At 45.4% G+C, this 15,982-nt stretch overlaps 1 protein-coding gene across 2 annotated transcripts in view; it reads right to left on the minus strand.

Annotated features, from left to right (window-relative positions):
- The window catches only part of LOC143300245 (conserved oligomeric Golgi complex subunit 7-like), a 38,380-nt gene extending 26,522 nt beyond the window's left edge, over nucleotides 1–11,858 (minus strand). For both annotated transcript variants that reach the window (XM_076613832.1, XM_076613833.1), the window contains exons 1-8: nucleotides 11,800–11,858; nucleotides 10,050–10,142; nucleotides 9,558–9,602; nucleotides 8,913–8,968; nucleotides 7,464–7,548; nucleotides 7,060–7,149; nucleotides 5,110–5,178; nucleotides 3,181–3,216 (exon numbers count right to left, since the gene is read on the minus strand). In XM_076613832.1, coding sequence (XP_076469947.1) covers nucleotides 3,181–3,216; nucleotides 5,110–5,178; nucleotides 7,060–7,149; nucleotides 7,464–7,548; nucleotides 8,913–8,968; nucleotides 9,558–9,602; nucleotides 10,050–10,142; nucleotides 11,800–11,802 — 477 coding nt within the window. In that variant the 5' untranslated portion in view covers nucleotides 11,803–11,858. The remainder of the gene's footprint in view (nucleotides 1–3,180; nucleotides 3,217–5,109; nucleotides 5,179–7,059; nucleotides 7,150–7,463; nucleotides 7,549–8,912; nucleotides 8,969–9,557; nucleotides 9,603–10,049; nucleotides 10,143–11,799) is intronic.
- Between the last annotated feature and the right edge of the window lie 4,124 nt (nucleotides 11,859–15,982).

A 15,982-nucleotide genomic window follows, 5' to 3' on the forward strand; every position in this document is an offset into this window, starting at 1 on the left:
GTGATGGCCTAGAGGTAACGCGTCCGCCTAGGAAGCGAGAGAATCTGAGCGCACTGGTTCGAATCACGGCTCAGCCACCGATATTTTCTCCCCCTCCACTAGACCTTCAGTGGTGGTCTGGACGCTAGTCAATCGGATGAGACGATAAACTGAGGTCCCGTGTGCAGCATGCACTTAGCGCACGTAAAAGAACCCACGGCAACAACAGGGTTGTTCCTGGCAAAATTCTGTAGAAAAATCCACTTCGATAGGAAAAACAAATAAAAGTGCACGCAGGAAAAAATACAAAAAAATGGGTGGCGCTGTAGTATAGCGACGCGCTCTCCCGGGGAGAGCAGCCCGAATTTCACACAGAGAAATCTGATGTGATAAAAAGAAATACAAATACAAATGAATTCATGTCTTTACTGTCTTAATGGCCTCAACGAATAAATTCCAATTCCAATATATAGATTCATGTCCTGGGAGGAACACTTTCACATACCTTAAGGAGGGGCAGTGCACATACCTGTAAGGAGGGAGACTACATATTATAGGGAGGGACACTACACACTATTGTAGGGTGGAACACTACGCACACCTGGAAGGAGGGACACTACACACTACTGTAGGGTGGAACGCTACGCACACCTGGAAGGAGGGACACTACACACTACTGTAGGGTGGAACACTACTCACACCTGTAAGGAGGGACACTACACACTACTGTAGGGTGGAACACTACTCACACCTCTAAGGAGGAACACTACACACTACTGTAGGGTGGACACTACGCACACCTGTAAGGAGGGACACTACACACTACCGTAGGGTGGAACACTACGCACACCTGTAAGGAGGGACACTACACACTACTGTAGGGTGGAACACTACGAACACCTGTAAGGAAGGATACTACACACTACCGTAGGGTGGAACACTACTCACACCTCTAAGGAGGAACACTACACACTACTGTAGGGTGGAACACTACGCACACCTGGAAGGAGGGACACTACACACTACTGTAGGGTGGAACACTACGCACACCTGGAAGGAGGGACACTACACACTACTGTAGGGTGGAACACTACGCACACCTGTAAGGAGGGACACTACACACTACTGTAGGGTGGAACACTACGCACACCTGTAAGGAGGGACACTACACACTACTGTAGGGTGGACACTACGCACACCTGGAAGGAGGGACACTACACACTACTGTAGGGTGGAACACTACGCACACCTGTAAGGAGGGACACTACACACTACTGTAGGGTGGACACTACGCACACCTGTAAGGAGGGACACTACACACTACTGTAGGGTGGAACACTACGCACACCTGTAAGGAGGGACAGTACACACTACCGTAGGGTGGAACACTACGCACACCTGTAAGGAGGGACACTACACACTACCGTAGGGTGGAACACTACGCACACCTGTAAGAAGGGACGCTACACACTACCGTAGGGTGGAACACTACTCACACCTGTAAGGAGGGACAGTACTCACTACTGTAGGGTGGAACACTACGCACACCTGTAAGGAGGGACAGTACTCACTACTGTAGGGTGGAACACTACGCACACCTGTAAGAAGGGACACTACACACTACCGTAGGGTGGAACACTACTCACACCTGTAAGAAGGGATACTACACACTACTGTAGGGTGGAACACTACGCACACCTGTAAGGAGGGACAGTACACACTACCGTAGGGTGGAACACTACGCACACCTGTAAGGAGGGACGCTACACACTACTTTAGGGTGGAACACGCTGCACACCTGGAAGGAGGGACAGTACACACTACCGTAGGGTGGAACACTACTCACACCTGTAAGGAGGGACACTACACACTACTGTAGGGTGGAACACTACGCACACCTGTAAGGAGGGGCACTACACACTACTGTAGGGTGGAACACTACGCACACCTGTAAGGAGGGACAGTACTCACTACTGTAGGGTGAAACATGCTGCACACCTGTAAGAAGGGATACTACACACTACCGTAGGGTGGAACACTACTCACACCTGTAAGGAGGGACACTACACACTACTGTAGGGTGGAACACTACGCACACCTGTAAGAAGGGACACTACACACTACCGTAGGGTGGAACACTACGCACACCTGTAAGAAGGGACAGTACACACTACCGTAGGGTGGAACACTACTCACACCTGTAAGGAGGGACAGTACTCACTACTGTAGGGTGGAACACTACGCACACCTGTAAGAAGGGACACTACACACTACCGTAGGGTGGAACACTACTCACACCTGTAAGGAGGGACAGTACACACTACCGTAGGGTGGAACACTACTCACACCTGTAAGGAGGGACACTACACACTACTGTAGGGTGGAACACTACGCACACCTGTAAGGAGGGGCACTACACACTACTGTAGGGTGGAACACTACGAACACCTGTAAGGAAGGATACTACACACTACCGTAGGGTGGAACACTACTCACACCTGTAAGGAGGACACTACGCACACCTGGAAGGAGGGACACTACACACTACTGTAGGGTGGAACACTACTCACACTTCGAAGGAGGGACACTACACACTACTGTAGGGTGGAACACGCTGCACACCTGTAAGGAGGGACAGTACACACTACCATAGGGTGGACCACTACTCACACCTCTGTGGAGGGACACTACACACTACTGTAGGGTGGAACACGCTGCACACCTGGAAGGAGGAACACTACACACTACCGTAGGGTGGAACACTACTCACACCTGTAAGGAAGGACACTACACACTACTGTAGGGTGGAACACTATGCACACCTGTAAGGAGGGACAGTACACACTACCGTAGGGTGGAACACGCTGCACACCTGGAAGGAGGGACAGTACACACTACCGTAGGGTGGAAAACTTCTCACACCTGGGAGGGACACTACACACTACTGTAGGGTGGAACACTACGCACACCTGTAAGGAGGGACACTACACACTACTGTAGGGTGGAACACTACGCACACCTGTAAGGAGGGGCACTACACACTACTGTAGGGTGGAACACTACGCACACCTGTAAGGAGGGACACTACACACTACTGTAGGGTGGAACACTACACACACCTGTAAGGAGGGACACTACACACTACTGGGGAAGGACAGCACACAGCACAGGACAACACAGCAGTGGGTGGTGCTGACTCACCAGACTCTGCTGCATGCCGGCCAGCTTCTCTGTGATCTGCACAACACACAGCACACACTGTCAGCCATCCACCCTGATACAGCTTACCCTGACGTCACCCACCATATACACAGCATACCCCGACGCCATCCACCCCAAACCTGCACCCACTGTCAGTCACCCTCATACAGCACTGATGTCAGATATCCACCCAATACATCACACACTGTCACACATCCACCCTGATGCAGCATATCCTGACGCCATACACCCTTATACAGCACTGATGTCACAGACCTACCCTGATACAGCACACCCAGACACCATCCACCCCATACAGCACACCCCGATGTCATCCACCCCATACAACACACCCTGACACCATCCACCCTATACAGCACACCCTGACGCCATCCACCCCATACAGCACACCCTGATGTCATCCACCCCATACAGCACACCCTGATGTCATCCACCCCATACAGCACACCCTGACACCATCCACCCCATACAGCACACCCTGATGTCATCCACCTCATACAGCACACACTGATGTCATCCACCCTATACAGCACACCCTGACGCCATCCACCCCATACAGCACACCCTGATGTCATCCACCCCATACAGCACACCCTGATGTCATCCACCCTATACAGCACACACTGATGTCATCCACCCCATACAGCACACCCTGACACCATCCACCCCATACGGCACACCCTGACACCATCCACCCCATACGGCACACCCTGATGTCATCCACCCCATACAGCACACCCTGACACCATCCACCCCATACGGCACACCCTGACACCATCCACCCCATACGGCACACCCTGATGTCATCCACCCCATACAGCACACCCTGATGTCATCCACCCCATACAGCACACCCTGATGTCATCCACCCCATACAGCACACACTGATGTCATCCACCCCATACAGCACACACTGATGTCATCCACCCCATACAGCACACCCTGATGTCATCCACCCCATACAGCACACACTGATGTCATCCACCCCATACAGCACACCCTGATGTCATCCACCCCATACAGCACACCCTGATGTCATCCACCCCATACAGCACACACTGATGTCATCCACCCCATACAGCACACCCTGATGTCATCCACCCCATACAGCACACACTGTCATCCACCCCATACAGCACACACTGATGTCATCCACCACATACAACACACCCTGATGTCATCCACCCCATACAGCACACACTGATGTCATCCACCCCATACAGCACACACTGATGTCATCCACCCTATTCAGCACACCCTGATGTCATCCACCCCCTACAGCACACACTGATGTCATCCACCCAATACAACACACCCTGATGTCATCCACCCCATACAGCACACACTGATGTCATCCACCCTATTCAGCACACACTGATGTCATCCACCCCATACAGCACACACTGATGTCATCCACGCCATACAACACACCCTGACACCATCCACCCCATACAGCACACACTGATGTCATCCACCCCATACAGCACACACTGATGTCATCCACCCCATACAACACACTGATGTCATCCACCCCTAACAGCACACCCTGATGTCATCCACTCTATTCAGCACACAATGATGTCATCCACCCTATACAGCACACCCTGATGTCATCCACCCTATTCAGCACACCCTGATGTCATCCACCCTATTCAGCACACCCTGATGTCATCCACCACATACAACACACCCTGATGTATTCCACCCCATACAGCACACCCTGATGTCATCCACACATTCACTCCAATACAGAAACAACCTGATACACATACTAGGATACAGCAGCCTCTATAACAAACTTAAAACTGAAGACTTTACAACTTTCAAATGCGTTTTTATAGAATTTCTAATTAATTAATAATCAACACAGAGAGAGAGTGCAGGAGAGGGCGAAGGAGGGACAACAACCTTTGTGACGTCCTGGGACTGAAAGACGTCTTCCATGTCAGCGCTGAGCGTTGTCCAGTTGTCTGCCTCCTGCAACCACACCTCTGATTGGTCAACACCTACCAATCACACATCTGATTGGTCACACATGCACCAACCAAACCTCTGATTGGTCAACACCCACCAACCACACCACGCCTCTGATTGGTCAACATCCACCAACCACGCCTCTGATTGGTCGCACATGCACCAACCACGCCTCTGATTGGTTAACACATGCACCAACCTCACCTCTGAATGGTCAAGACCCATCAATCACACCTCTGACTGGTCACACACCCACCAACTACACCTCCGATTGGTCACCCACCCACCAACTACACCTCCGATTGGTCACCCACCCACCAACTACACCTCTGATTGGTTACACATCCACCAACTACACCTCTGATTGGTCAACACCCACCAATCAAACCTCTGATTGGTCAACACCCACCAACTACACCTCTGACTGGTCACACACCCACCAACTACACCTCCGATTGGTCACCCACCCACCAACTACACCTCTGATTGGTTACACATCCACCAACTACACCTCCGATTGGTCACCCACCCACCAACTACACCTCTGACTGGTCACACACCCACCAACTACACCTCCGATTGGTCACCCACCCACCAACTACACCTCTGATTGGTTACACATCCACCAACTACACCTCTGATTGGTCAACACCCACCAATCAAACCTCTGATTGGTCACACACCACCAACTACACCTCCGATTGGTCAACACCCACCAACCTCAACTCTGGTCACACACCCTCCAACTACACCTCTGATTGGTCAAACCTTCACTAATCACATCACTGATTGGTCACACCCCTACTAATCACAACTCTGATTGGTCACACATTCACCAACCACGCCTCTGATTGGTCACACCTTCACTAATCACATCACGGATTGGTCACACCCCTACCAATCACACCTCTGGTCAAACAACCAGCAATCATCTAATACATACCTTGAAAAAACTAACTCATTTGTGCATACCCTTTCTCTTTGTTTTTCTTCTGCTTAATACACTACATTATTATATACACTATTCTTTTTGCTGTCAAAATATCCTTGACATTTTTCAAGCAGTGGCTGAACTGTTCTTCCATGGAATACACCACTGTCCTGGCAACATCCAAGATTAAGTGGAATTCACGTCCTGTGTACAAACTGCAAGTATTACACAGCTGGTCATTTGCATTCAGTGTGTGTGATGTGCCAAGAAGCTGAACCACTTCCACACAACATGCCTAAGGAAGCTACTGAACATCAAGTGGCAAGACAGGACCCCAGACACGGAGGTGCTTGCAAAAGCCACCCTTCCCAGCATCTTCACCATCCTGATGCAGTCCCAGCTTCGCTGGGCTGGACACGTGGCGCGCATGCCAGACCATCGGCTGCCCAAAAGGCTGAGCTGCAACAAGGGAAGAGATCACACGGAGGTCAGAAGAAGCGCTTCAGAGATACTCTGAAAGTCTCTCTGAAAGCGTTTGATATCAACCCTGACTCCTGGGAGGAATCTGCAGTGGACCGTGACAAATGGCGCGCTGCTGTGCACAAAGGTGCCAAGTTGTGCGAGGCCAACAGGACTGCTGCAGCTGTTCAGAAGAGGCAGGCCAGAAAGTCACGGGCAAACAAGCTCCCTGACATGATATGCCTGTCTTTGCCCCAACTGTCAGCGAACATTTCGTGCGCAGATTGGACTATTCAGCCATCTGCGCACTCACAGATAGATTCAAGAGCATCCCCCCCCCATCCCCCAGCTGGATGACAACGATGGTCATCATCGATCTCAATGGACACACACCAGTGTGATGTGCAGGAAACCCATCAGTGTTTGTCACGACAGAGTGTAACACAACTGAGCCACACCACAGTTATCAGGCACAGGGGTGACGAATCACTGACCTTGAGGGCGTCAGCGGTCGTCTTCATGCGGGACTTGATGGAGTCCAACGTCAGCAACATCTGCATTGACTGAGCTGTGTTCTTTTCCACCTGTCTCACACACACACACACACACACACACACGCTGGTCAGTAAAGTATAGACTGTCCATTTCTTTCCCTGTCAAAAACAAGAAACTAAACACTTAGTGCAGTGCCTGTTCTTCAGGTGTCATGCATGACTGTACACAGTCTGTGGCCATGTCCACAGGTCTCCATTCTCTCACAACACACTGAACACACGACACGTCAGTTAGACGTCCTCGCCAAGCGAGGGTGCCAGTCTGGTATCAGTCATGGCAGAGCTATCAAGGAATGTCTGTTGTAAACTCAGCAATATATATATCCATAGGAGGGGTGACTCACAGTTTCAATGTCCTGCTTGACAGATCTCATCTGGTCTCTCAGCAGGACCGACTCCTGTTTGACCGCGTCCAGCTCTCGCGTCACCCTGAAATCATCACACATCTGCACTGTTCACCCTGAAATCATCACACATCTGCACTGTTCACCCTGAAATCACACATCTGCACTGTTCACTGAAATCACACATCTGCACTGTTCACACTAAATCACACATCTGCACTGTTCACCCTGAAATCACATATCTGCACTGTTCACCCTGAAATCACATATCTGCACTGTTCACCCTGAAATCACACATCTGCACTGTTCACACTCAAATCATCACACATCTGCACTGTTCACACTGAAATCATCACACATCTGCACTGTTCACCCTGAAATCATCACACATCTGCACTGTTCACCCTGAAATCACTGTTCGTCCTGAAATCACACATTTGCATTGTTCACATTGTTCACACTGAAATCACACATCTGCACTGTTCGCCCTGAAATCACACATCTGCACTGTTCACACTGAAATCACACATCTGCACTGTTCGCCCTGAAATCACACATCTGCACTGTTCTGCACTGTTCACCCTGAAATCATCACACATCTGCACTGTTCACACTGAAATCACACATCTGCATTGTTCACACTGAAATCACACATCTGCACATTTCTTCTGTGCCACCCTCAATCTCCTCCCTGCAGAGTCCAGTGGTCATGTTTTCATCTTTCATGCTCACAGATCACACTTCTGTCAGCCTGAGACACATCATACGATGATCACACCCACACTATTACCAAGACCAGTATTTCTGATTATGTGTCTGAAAAAAAAAAACATGTATATTCATATATGCTCGTACCCGCACAAACTTCCAAGACCGGTATTCCCGTTTATATCCCTGAGAAATCATGTAAAATTATTATATTCAACACCTCTCTCCTCAGGTGAAGATTAATTTTCACAAACCACAGCTGTTCAGCATGACGGTGAACAGTGAATCATGCTGCTCCAGTGACTGTGTATCACTCTACTGCTGTCCTTCAGTGTGTTCACTCTTCACACACACACACACACACACACACACACACTTACACACAAACACATTCACAAACAAGCACACACACACACACACACACACACACACACACACACACACACTTACACACTTACACACAAACAAGCACACACACACACACTTACACACAAACACATACACAAACAAGCACACACACACACACACACACACACACACACACACACACACACACACACACACTTACACACACACACACACACACACACACACACACACACACACACACACACACACACACACACACACAAAACACTCTTAAAATATAAGCAAACAATATCACATAACACAGAATGACAGACAGACAGATATACAGGCAGGCAGGCAGACACACAGACAGACAAGAGGACAGGACCTTACCTGGGAAGATTCTGCAGTGCTTGTTGGCTGGCCTCCTCCAGCACATTGTTTACCTCCTGAAACATCATCATCATCACCATCATCATCGCCATCACCATCATCATCACCATCATCATCGCCATCACCATCATCATCACCATCATCATCGCCATCACCATCATCATCACCATCACCATCATCATGATCACTATCATCCTCTTCATCAATGTCTGTGTCATCATCATCAACATCACCATCATCACTGCCATCACATTCATCGTTCTTCCCAACTCACTATCCTTCATGATGTGTAGATCCAAATCAATGACAATGACTCTGACTGTAAAAACATTAAAACATTGTATCTATTAAAAATAATGAAAATGTCTCCGTTTCACTTTCACTTTCAAAGAGGTGTTAAACTGTAGGATTGTTCCATATACATATAACATACAACATCACATCTGCTGTATGTCAAAACAAAACAAAAATTTAGTAGATGCCTGACCTTTGCATAAACTCAACATGTCAGTCAGGCCTTGAGAGCCAACGCTAGGTTTGTGTAAAACATTATCATAAAATGAAATAAAAATATATAACAACAAGAAAAATACATTTTGAACTATAATCAAGCAAAAGATAGGTAGTAGAATGCCAATGACTTACCTGTATAAACATTTGAAGTTTCATGACCATGGTGGTGGCATGTTGCTGTAACACAAAGACATACCATGCTCATGCTGGAACAGACTGTGGGTACCATCACAGTCCTACGGAGATCTATAATCAGCCCACTTCTGGTGTTTACTCCCACTATGTGTACTCTGTGTGTGTGTGTGTGTGTGTGTGTGTGTGTGTGTGTGTGTGTGTGTTGTCAGTGGGATGTCAAAAGAGGCTGAACTAGTGCTTGCTATAACCCATTCTTCTTCTTGTTTTGTTTTAATTTTCAACTTTAGCCAATTGCCAGTAACTTGAGTAAGTGTCTGGCCTATTAAATTTTGAACAAACAAGACTATAAAAGTACACATACAGGAAGCACACAGATGTCCCCAGTGCATGCACATGGACACAGCAAAAGAAAGACATAGACATGCACGCGCACACACACACATTGAAACACATAGGTGTGCACACACACACGCTTCCATGCACACTTACATCCAGAGAAACTCCTGGCTCTTTGTGCTGACGGAAAGCAGTGTTGACCCAGTCCTTGGCGTCAAAGCTGGCGTCCATGAATTTAGAGTAGTCCTGTCAACACACACTGTTGCCATCAAACATCAAACACACCAATTCCTTCCTGCATGGTACCCTTTCACTTTGACCCTCTTCAATGAATATATATGTACAGTTTGCTGTCAAAACTGCCATCCACAATTTAGATGCCTGAGAGACTATACAAATACTCGCTCAGTTTGCTAGGAAATGAGCACAACACTCCCATAAACACACCCATGAAATGGATGATTCTTGTCTTCCCATTTCAGCTCACAATGACCAGAACATTCAACCCTGAATATGAATGAGCCCAGGGGAAAAGGCCCATACAAAATGCTGACGGAAACTAGATATTTCACATGTATGACCTCTTGACTTGACTTGACTGTTAGATGGTTGAGACCCCATCAAGGGCCTGTTCATCGTCCGAGATCTATTAAACTTATGTGCATGCAATATGCAGGCAATGGCAAGTACAATGGTGGTTAACACTGTCAGGCAGGAACATACACTGAAGGCAGCTCAGTCCAGTAGCTGTCTAGGCAGTTTTTAAAAGAGTCAACAGATGGTACCATCATCACATAGTCTGGCAAACCATTCCAGGTGTTAACAACTCTTTCAGAGAAGTAGTTTGCTCTGATGTTTAGACGGCACTGGTGTTTCTCTAATTTCAAAGCACTGCCTCTGAGATCACATGTGGATGCCAGTTAGAAGCTAGGTCGAGAGACTGAGTAAAACACATGCAAGTATTTGTATACCTCAATAATGTCTCCACGGAGCCTCCTGTGTTCCAAGCATGGTCATTTTAGTTTACGCAGTCTCTCCTGATAGGGTTTGTGTTCAGGTGTGGTAGCAGTTTTGTTGCTCTGCGCTGAACATCCTCAATGTCACTGCATAATGACTTATACATAGGCTGCCACACACAGTGCCCATATTCCAGTAATGGGCACACTAGACTCCTGTACAGTTAGACAAATATTTTCTCATTGAGGTGGTCAAACGATCTTCTAATCACACTCACTATCATATTTGCCTTCGCTGTGGACTGAGCTTCCTGTTTCTTGAATGCTAGTTTTGAGTCAATGATAACTCCTAGGTCTCTCTCAGCGTCACTTTGCTTGATTTGTATCCTGTCTGACTCGTTTCCCAAGAAGTCATGGGCTAATATCAAAGAGGATACATTTCTGTGAGTTTACAATGAAGTTCAACCCTTATGTTTTATTTCAAATTTTATATGTCTCTATAAATATGCTGCATGGTCACCAATAAAATAGATACAGAATGACACAGCAAATGTATAATAATAATAATAATAATAATAACGACAATAACAAAACAACAACAATAATAATAATAATAATAATGACATCCCAATAATCACTGGCATTGGGATCTAAATATAAGGACAATGAAGTTAATCTACCCTTGTTACCACCAGCGATGGGTAATGAGCATGTAATACACTTATAGTTATACAGTGTGGTATGCGGTGCAAATCGCCTGATTTTACTCTCAGATCAGATCAGAGACGAAGTAATTTGACAGTGCGATGTTTTCCTGAAGGTTAACAGTTGCATTTCTGTTTCAGATACAAACGCTGGTTTGCACTGAATTTATTTTTGTGCACGTCATCAGCTGCATTTTATCAACAAGGCTTGTATGACAACCCAAGGAATATCGTCCAACTCACCATTTTCGTGTTCAGTTCGTCGTCTGCATCAGCCACATCATATATCGGAGAAGGACAGAGAGTAAAGTCCCTTGGAGAGGGAGACAACTGAGGAGAAATAATAAAATAACGTGAGCACAGTTCGGTTAATGGTGTGTGTGTGTGTATGCGTGTGTGTGTGTGTGTTGTTCTTGTTGTGTGTGTGTGCGCGCGCGTGTGTGTGTGTGCGGCTTCGCTGCTGTTGTTTTTTTTTTAGTACATACGATGAATGAAAGTCAGGTATTGACTGTGAAGGAAGGAAGAAAGCAGTCTGTGTGTTTGAAAGGAGAAAAGACAGAATGTCATAACGGATGGGTGATGGTTCTTGTCGATACCCGGTGATCCGAGAACGGGTAATAAGTTGCATTCTTCTTCCCTGAATGGAGAGAGACACGTACCATCCTTGGCCCAGAGAGCAGTGGAGTCCAGCTCAGTCGACACCTTTGTGTCGATGGTCTCCAGGATATAAATACCAGAATATACCCTTTTTTTTTTCTTTCTTGTTTTTCTTCTTCTTCTTCTTCTTTTTAAGAAACCTATGTAGACCTAAATGTATCTTCCGCAGACCCCCTTTTATTCAGTGATAGAATAGTCCGGTCTTGACTGTGATCACTTTACGGAAGGAAGGAGGGAAGAAAGGAAGAGAAAGAGAACAGACTGAAGAAAAAAAATTGTTTGAATATTGGCTCAGTTCAAATGAGAACAGTGGTAGAGAGAGAAACTTGTACTGAACCATGCATGGATTTCTAAGGCTTATCACGATATCACCTCCAGAATTCCGTTAGTTTCAATTTAAAGGGTGTGTCAAACCGTGCGGACTGGTCCATAAACATTACATCCCATCAGATGGAAAAAAAAATTTAGAAAACAGATGCCTGATCTTTGCATAAACCCAAGGCACTGAGTAGGCTGTGAGATGTTTATGTAAAACATTGAAACAAGAAACCACAATAAAAACAATAAAGCAACAATACAAATTATTTTTAACAGAGAAAAATTAAAGGTAAAAAAAAAAAAAAGATCATGTTGTTCTTGTTTCTTACAGTCCAGCTTACAGGACCATAAAAAAAAAGAATAAATAAATAAATAAGATACATGACCACTGATGACTGTTGTGACTGGTGCATGCTCAGGTTTCCATAGGAGAATGATTTCCTTAACCCATCTGACGGTGACAATGTTCACAAGATCTTTAATGTGTGCTTGAAAACTTCTGCATGCGTTTTAACACAAAGGGGATTCACTATCATTCAGGCCCTTGCAGGTTTGCAGAGAAAAGATCAAACCGATAATAAAGATTTTGGAGATATTCATAAAGAAAATTTAAAACATACATACATATATATATATAATAAAAATTAATTATATTAAAATCATCTTTATGAAAATTCAAAAAAATAAAAATCATAATTTCTTTTTAATAAAATTGTATACCTCTTCCCAAAATAGCCTCCCTTCCCTGCCTCTTCCTTGTCTTTAGTTTCTCCAGTTTTAGAGTTATGCGTGCGTGAGAATGACTGGTGCGAAAGCGCTTAGATTTGTCTATGCACAAGATTCAGCGCTATATAAGTACCAATATATATATATATATATATATATATAAGGGCATCAGGTGGGATACTGTTCCAGAGACAGACAGAAAGGAGAAGGAATACTTGTGGCCATAGTCAAACGGGGAATTGACATGTTAATGTCAGCTTGTCGCCTGGTCTGTGTGTGGATAGAAGTTGGACAGGAATAATCAAAATGTAACTAAATCCCACACCATTACCATATATAATGAGTACATTATGGTTGTTCCTGGCAATATATGAGGGGTACATTATGGTATTATGGTTGTTCCTGGCAATATATAATGAGTACATTATGGTATTATGGTTGTTCCTGGCAATATATAAAGAGTACATTATGGTTGTTCCTGGCAAAATTCTGTAGAAAAATCCACTTCGATAGGAAAAAGAAATAAAATTGCACGCAGGAAAAAATACAAAAAAAAAAGAAAAAAAAAAGGGTGGCGCTGTAGTGTAGCAACACGCTCTCCCTGGGGAGAGCAACCCGGATTTCATACAGAGAAATCTGTTGTGATAAAATGAAATAAAACAAATACACACCGCACAATCACCACATGTAACTGTGTACAAACACACAGCACCAACACCACATAAAACAATGTGCACAAACACACCGCACCTTCGCCACATATAACAATGTGTACGAACACATTGCACCAACACCACATATAATGTGTACACACTGAACACACACCACATATAACAATGTGTACAAACAAACCACACCAACACCACATATAACAATGTGTACATACACATTGCACCAACACCACATATAACAATGTGTACATATACACCACACCAACACCACATATAGTATGTACATACACGCTGCACCAACACCACATATAACAATGTGTACAAACACACAGCACCAACACCACATATAACAATGTGCACAAACACATTGCACCAACACCACATATAACAATGTGCACAAACACACTGCACGGATGTTCAGTGCTGGCACTTTAGTTGGCCCAGCGAAAGTTCATGAACCCAGGAAGTAGGGCATGGATATAAATAAACGTGGCTGACAAACAGGCCGTGCCAGCGGCACTCGCTGTACGCTTGTTCAGCGGTAAATCTGCTTTGTTTCTTTCACGCATCATCTTCCCGGATGGATTGGAAATAACGACAAAAGAAGCGGGTTTCCACAAAGAATGCAAAATGAGCTTTCTATTGACTCCAAACACAATATATTTTCTTACATAGCAATTGTTGCGGCAACGGTTGAAACATACATGAAGAAAGAGAAGAGAAGGTCAAGCAGAAACATGATCGCAAAAATCGTAAAATTTAAATCCCTCTCTAAGAAAACATACGCTTATTACAATGAAATCGTAAAAATCACCAGAACATTTAGCATGCCTGCATGCAGATCAGCCCACCCTTTTGAGTTGTAGATTTTTTCTTGTCAGCACAACAAGTGTTTAAATGAACACACTGTAGCATGGTGAGTGCAAGCAGCAGGGGCATGGAGAGCAGGGTGAGTGTAATCCCTGCAGGAAATGTGTGGATGCTGTGGAAGCGTGAGAAAAGTGGGGCAGGGGCTGCGGGGCCAAGTGAAACAAAGAAGGCAGTGTCCAGGTTTGGCACGCAGGGCCAGAAATACCGCGGTGAATGCGCCGGCCAATGCAGAGTGCGGTGGGAAAGTCTGGCATTAAAAAAAGTTTGACCCCAGACGCTGCTCGGAAACTAAAGAGGTGGATTTTGTGCCTGGTTGAGCAGCCGTGACTGCACCAACACCACATATAATAATGTGCACAAACACATTGCACCAACACCGCATATAGCAATGCACAAACACACAGCACCAACACCACATATAACAATGTGCACAAACACATTGCACCAACACCACATATAACAATGTGCACAAACACACTGCACCAACACCACATATAACAATGTGCACAAACACATTGCACCAACACCGCATATAGCAATGCACAAACACACAGCACCAACACCACATATAACAATGTGCACAAACACATTGCACCAACACCACATATAACAATGTGCACAAACACACAGCACCAACACCACATATAACAATGTGCACAAACACATTGCACCAACACCGCATATAACAATGCACAAACACACAGCACCAACACCACATATAACAATGTGCACAAACACATTGCACCAACACCACATATAACAATGTGTACAAATACACTGAACCATCACCACATATAACAATGTGTACATACACACTGCACCAACACCACATATAACAATGTGTACAAACACACAGCACCAACACCACATATAACAATATGTACATACACAATGTACCATCACCACATATAGCAATGTATACATACACACTGCACCAACACCACATATAACAATGTGTACATACACTATGTGCCATCACCACATATAACAATGTGTACATACACAATGTACCAACACCACATATAACAATGTGTACATACACAATGCACCATCACCACATATAACAATGTGTACATACATACTGCACCATAACCACATATAGCAATGTATACATACAATCCACATCATGATCAGATATAACAATGTGTACATAACACACTGTACCATCACCACATACAACAATG

Source organism: Babylonia areolata, chromosome 26 (assembly GCF_041734735.1).
Source record: "Babylonia areolata isolate BAREFJ2019XMU chromosome 26, ASM4173473v1, whole genome shotgun sequence".
NCBI classification, from domain to species: Eukaryota; Metazoa; Mollusca; class Gastropoda; order Neogastropoda; family Buccinidae; genus Babylonia; species Babylonia areolata.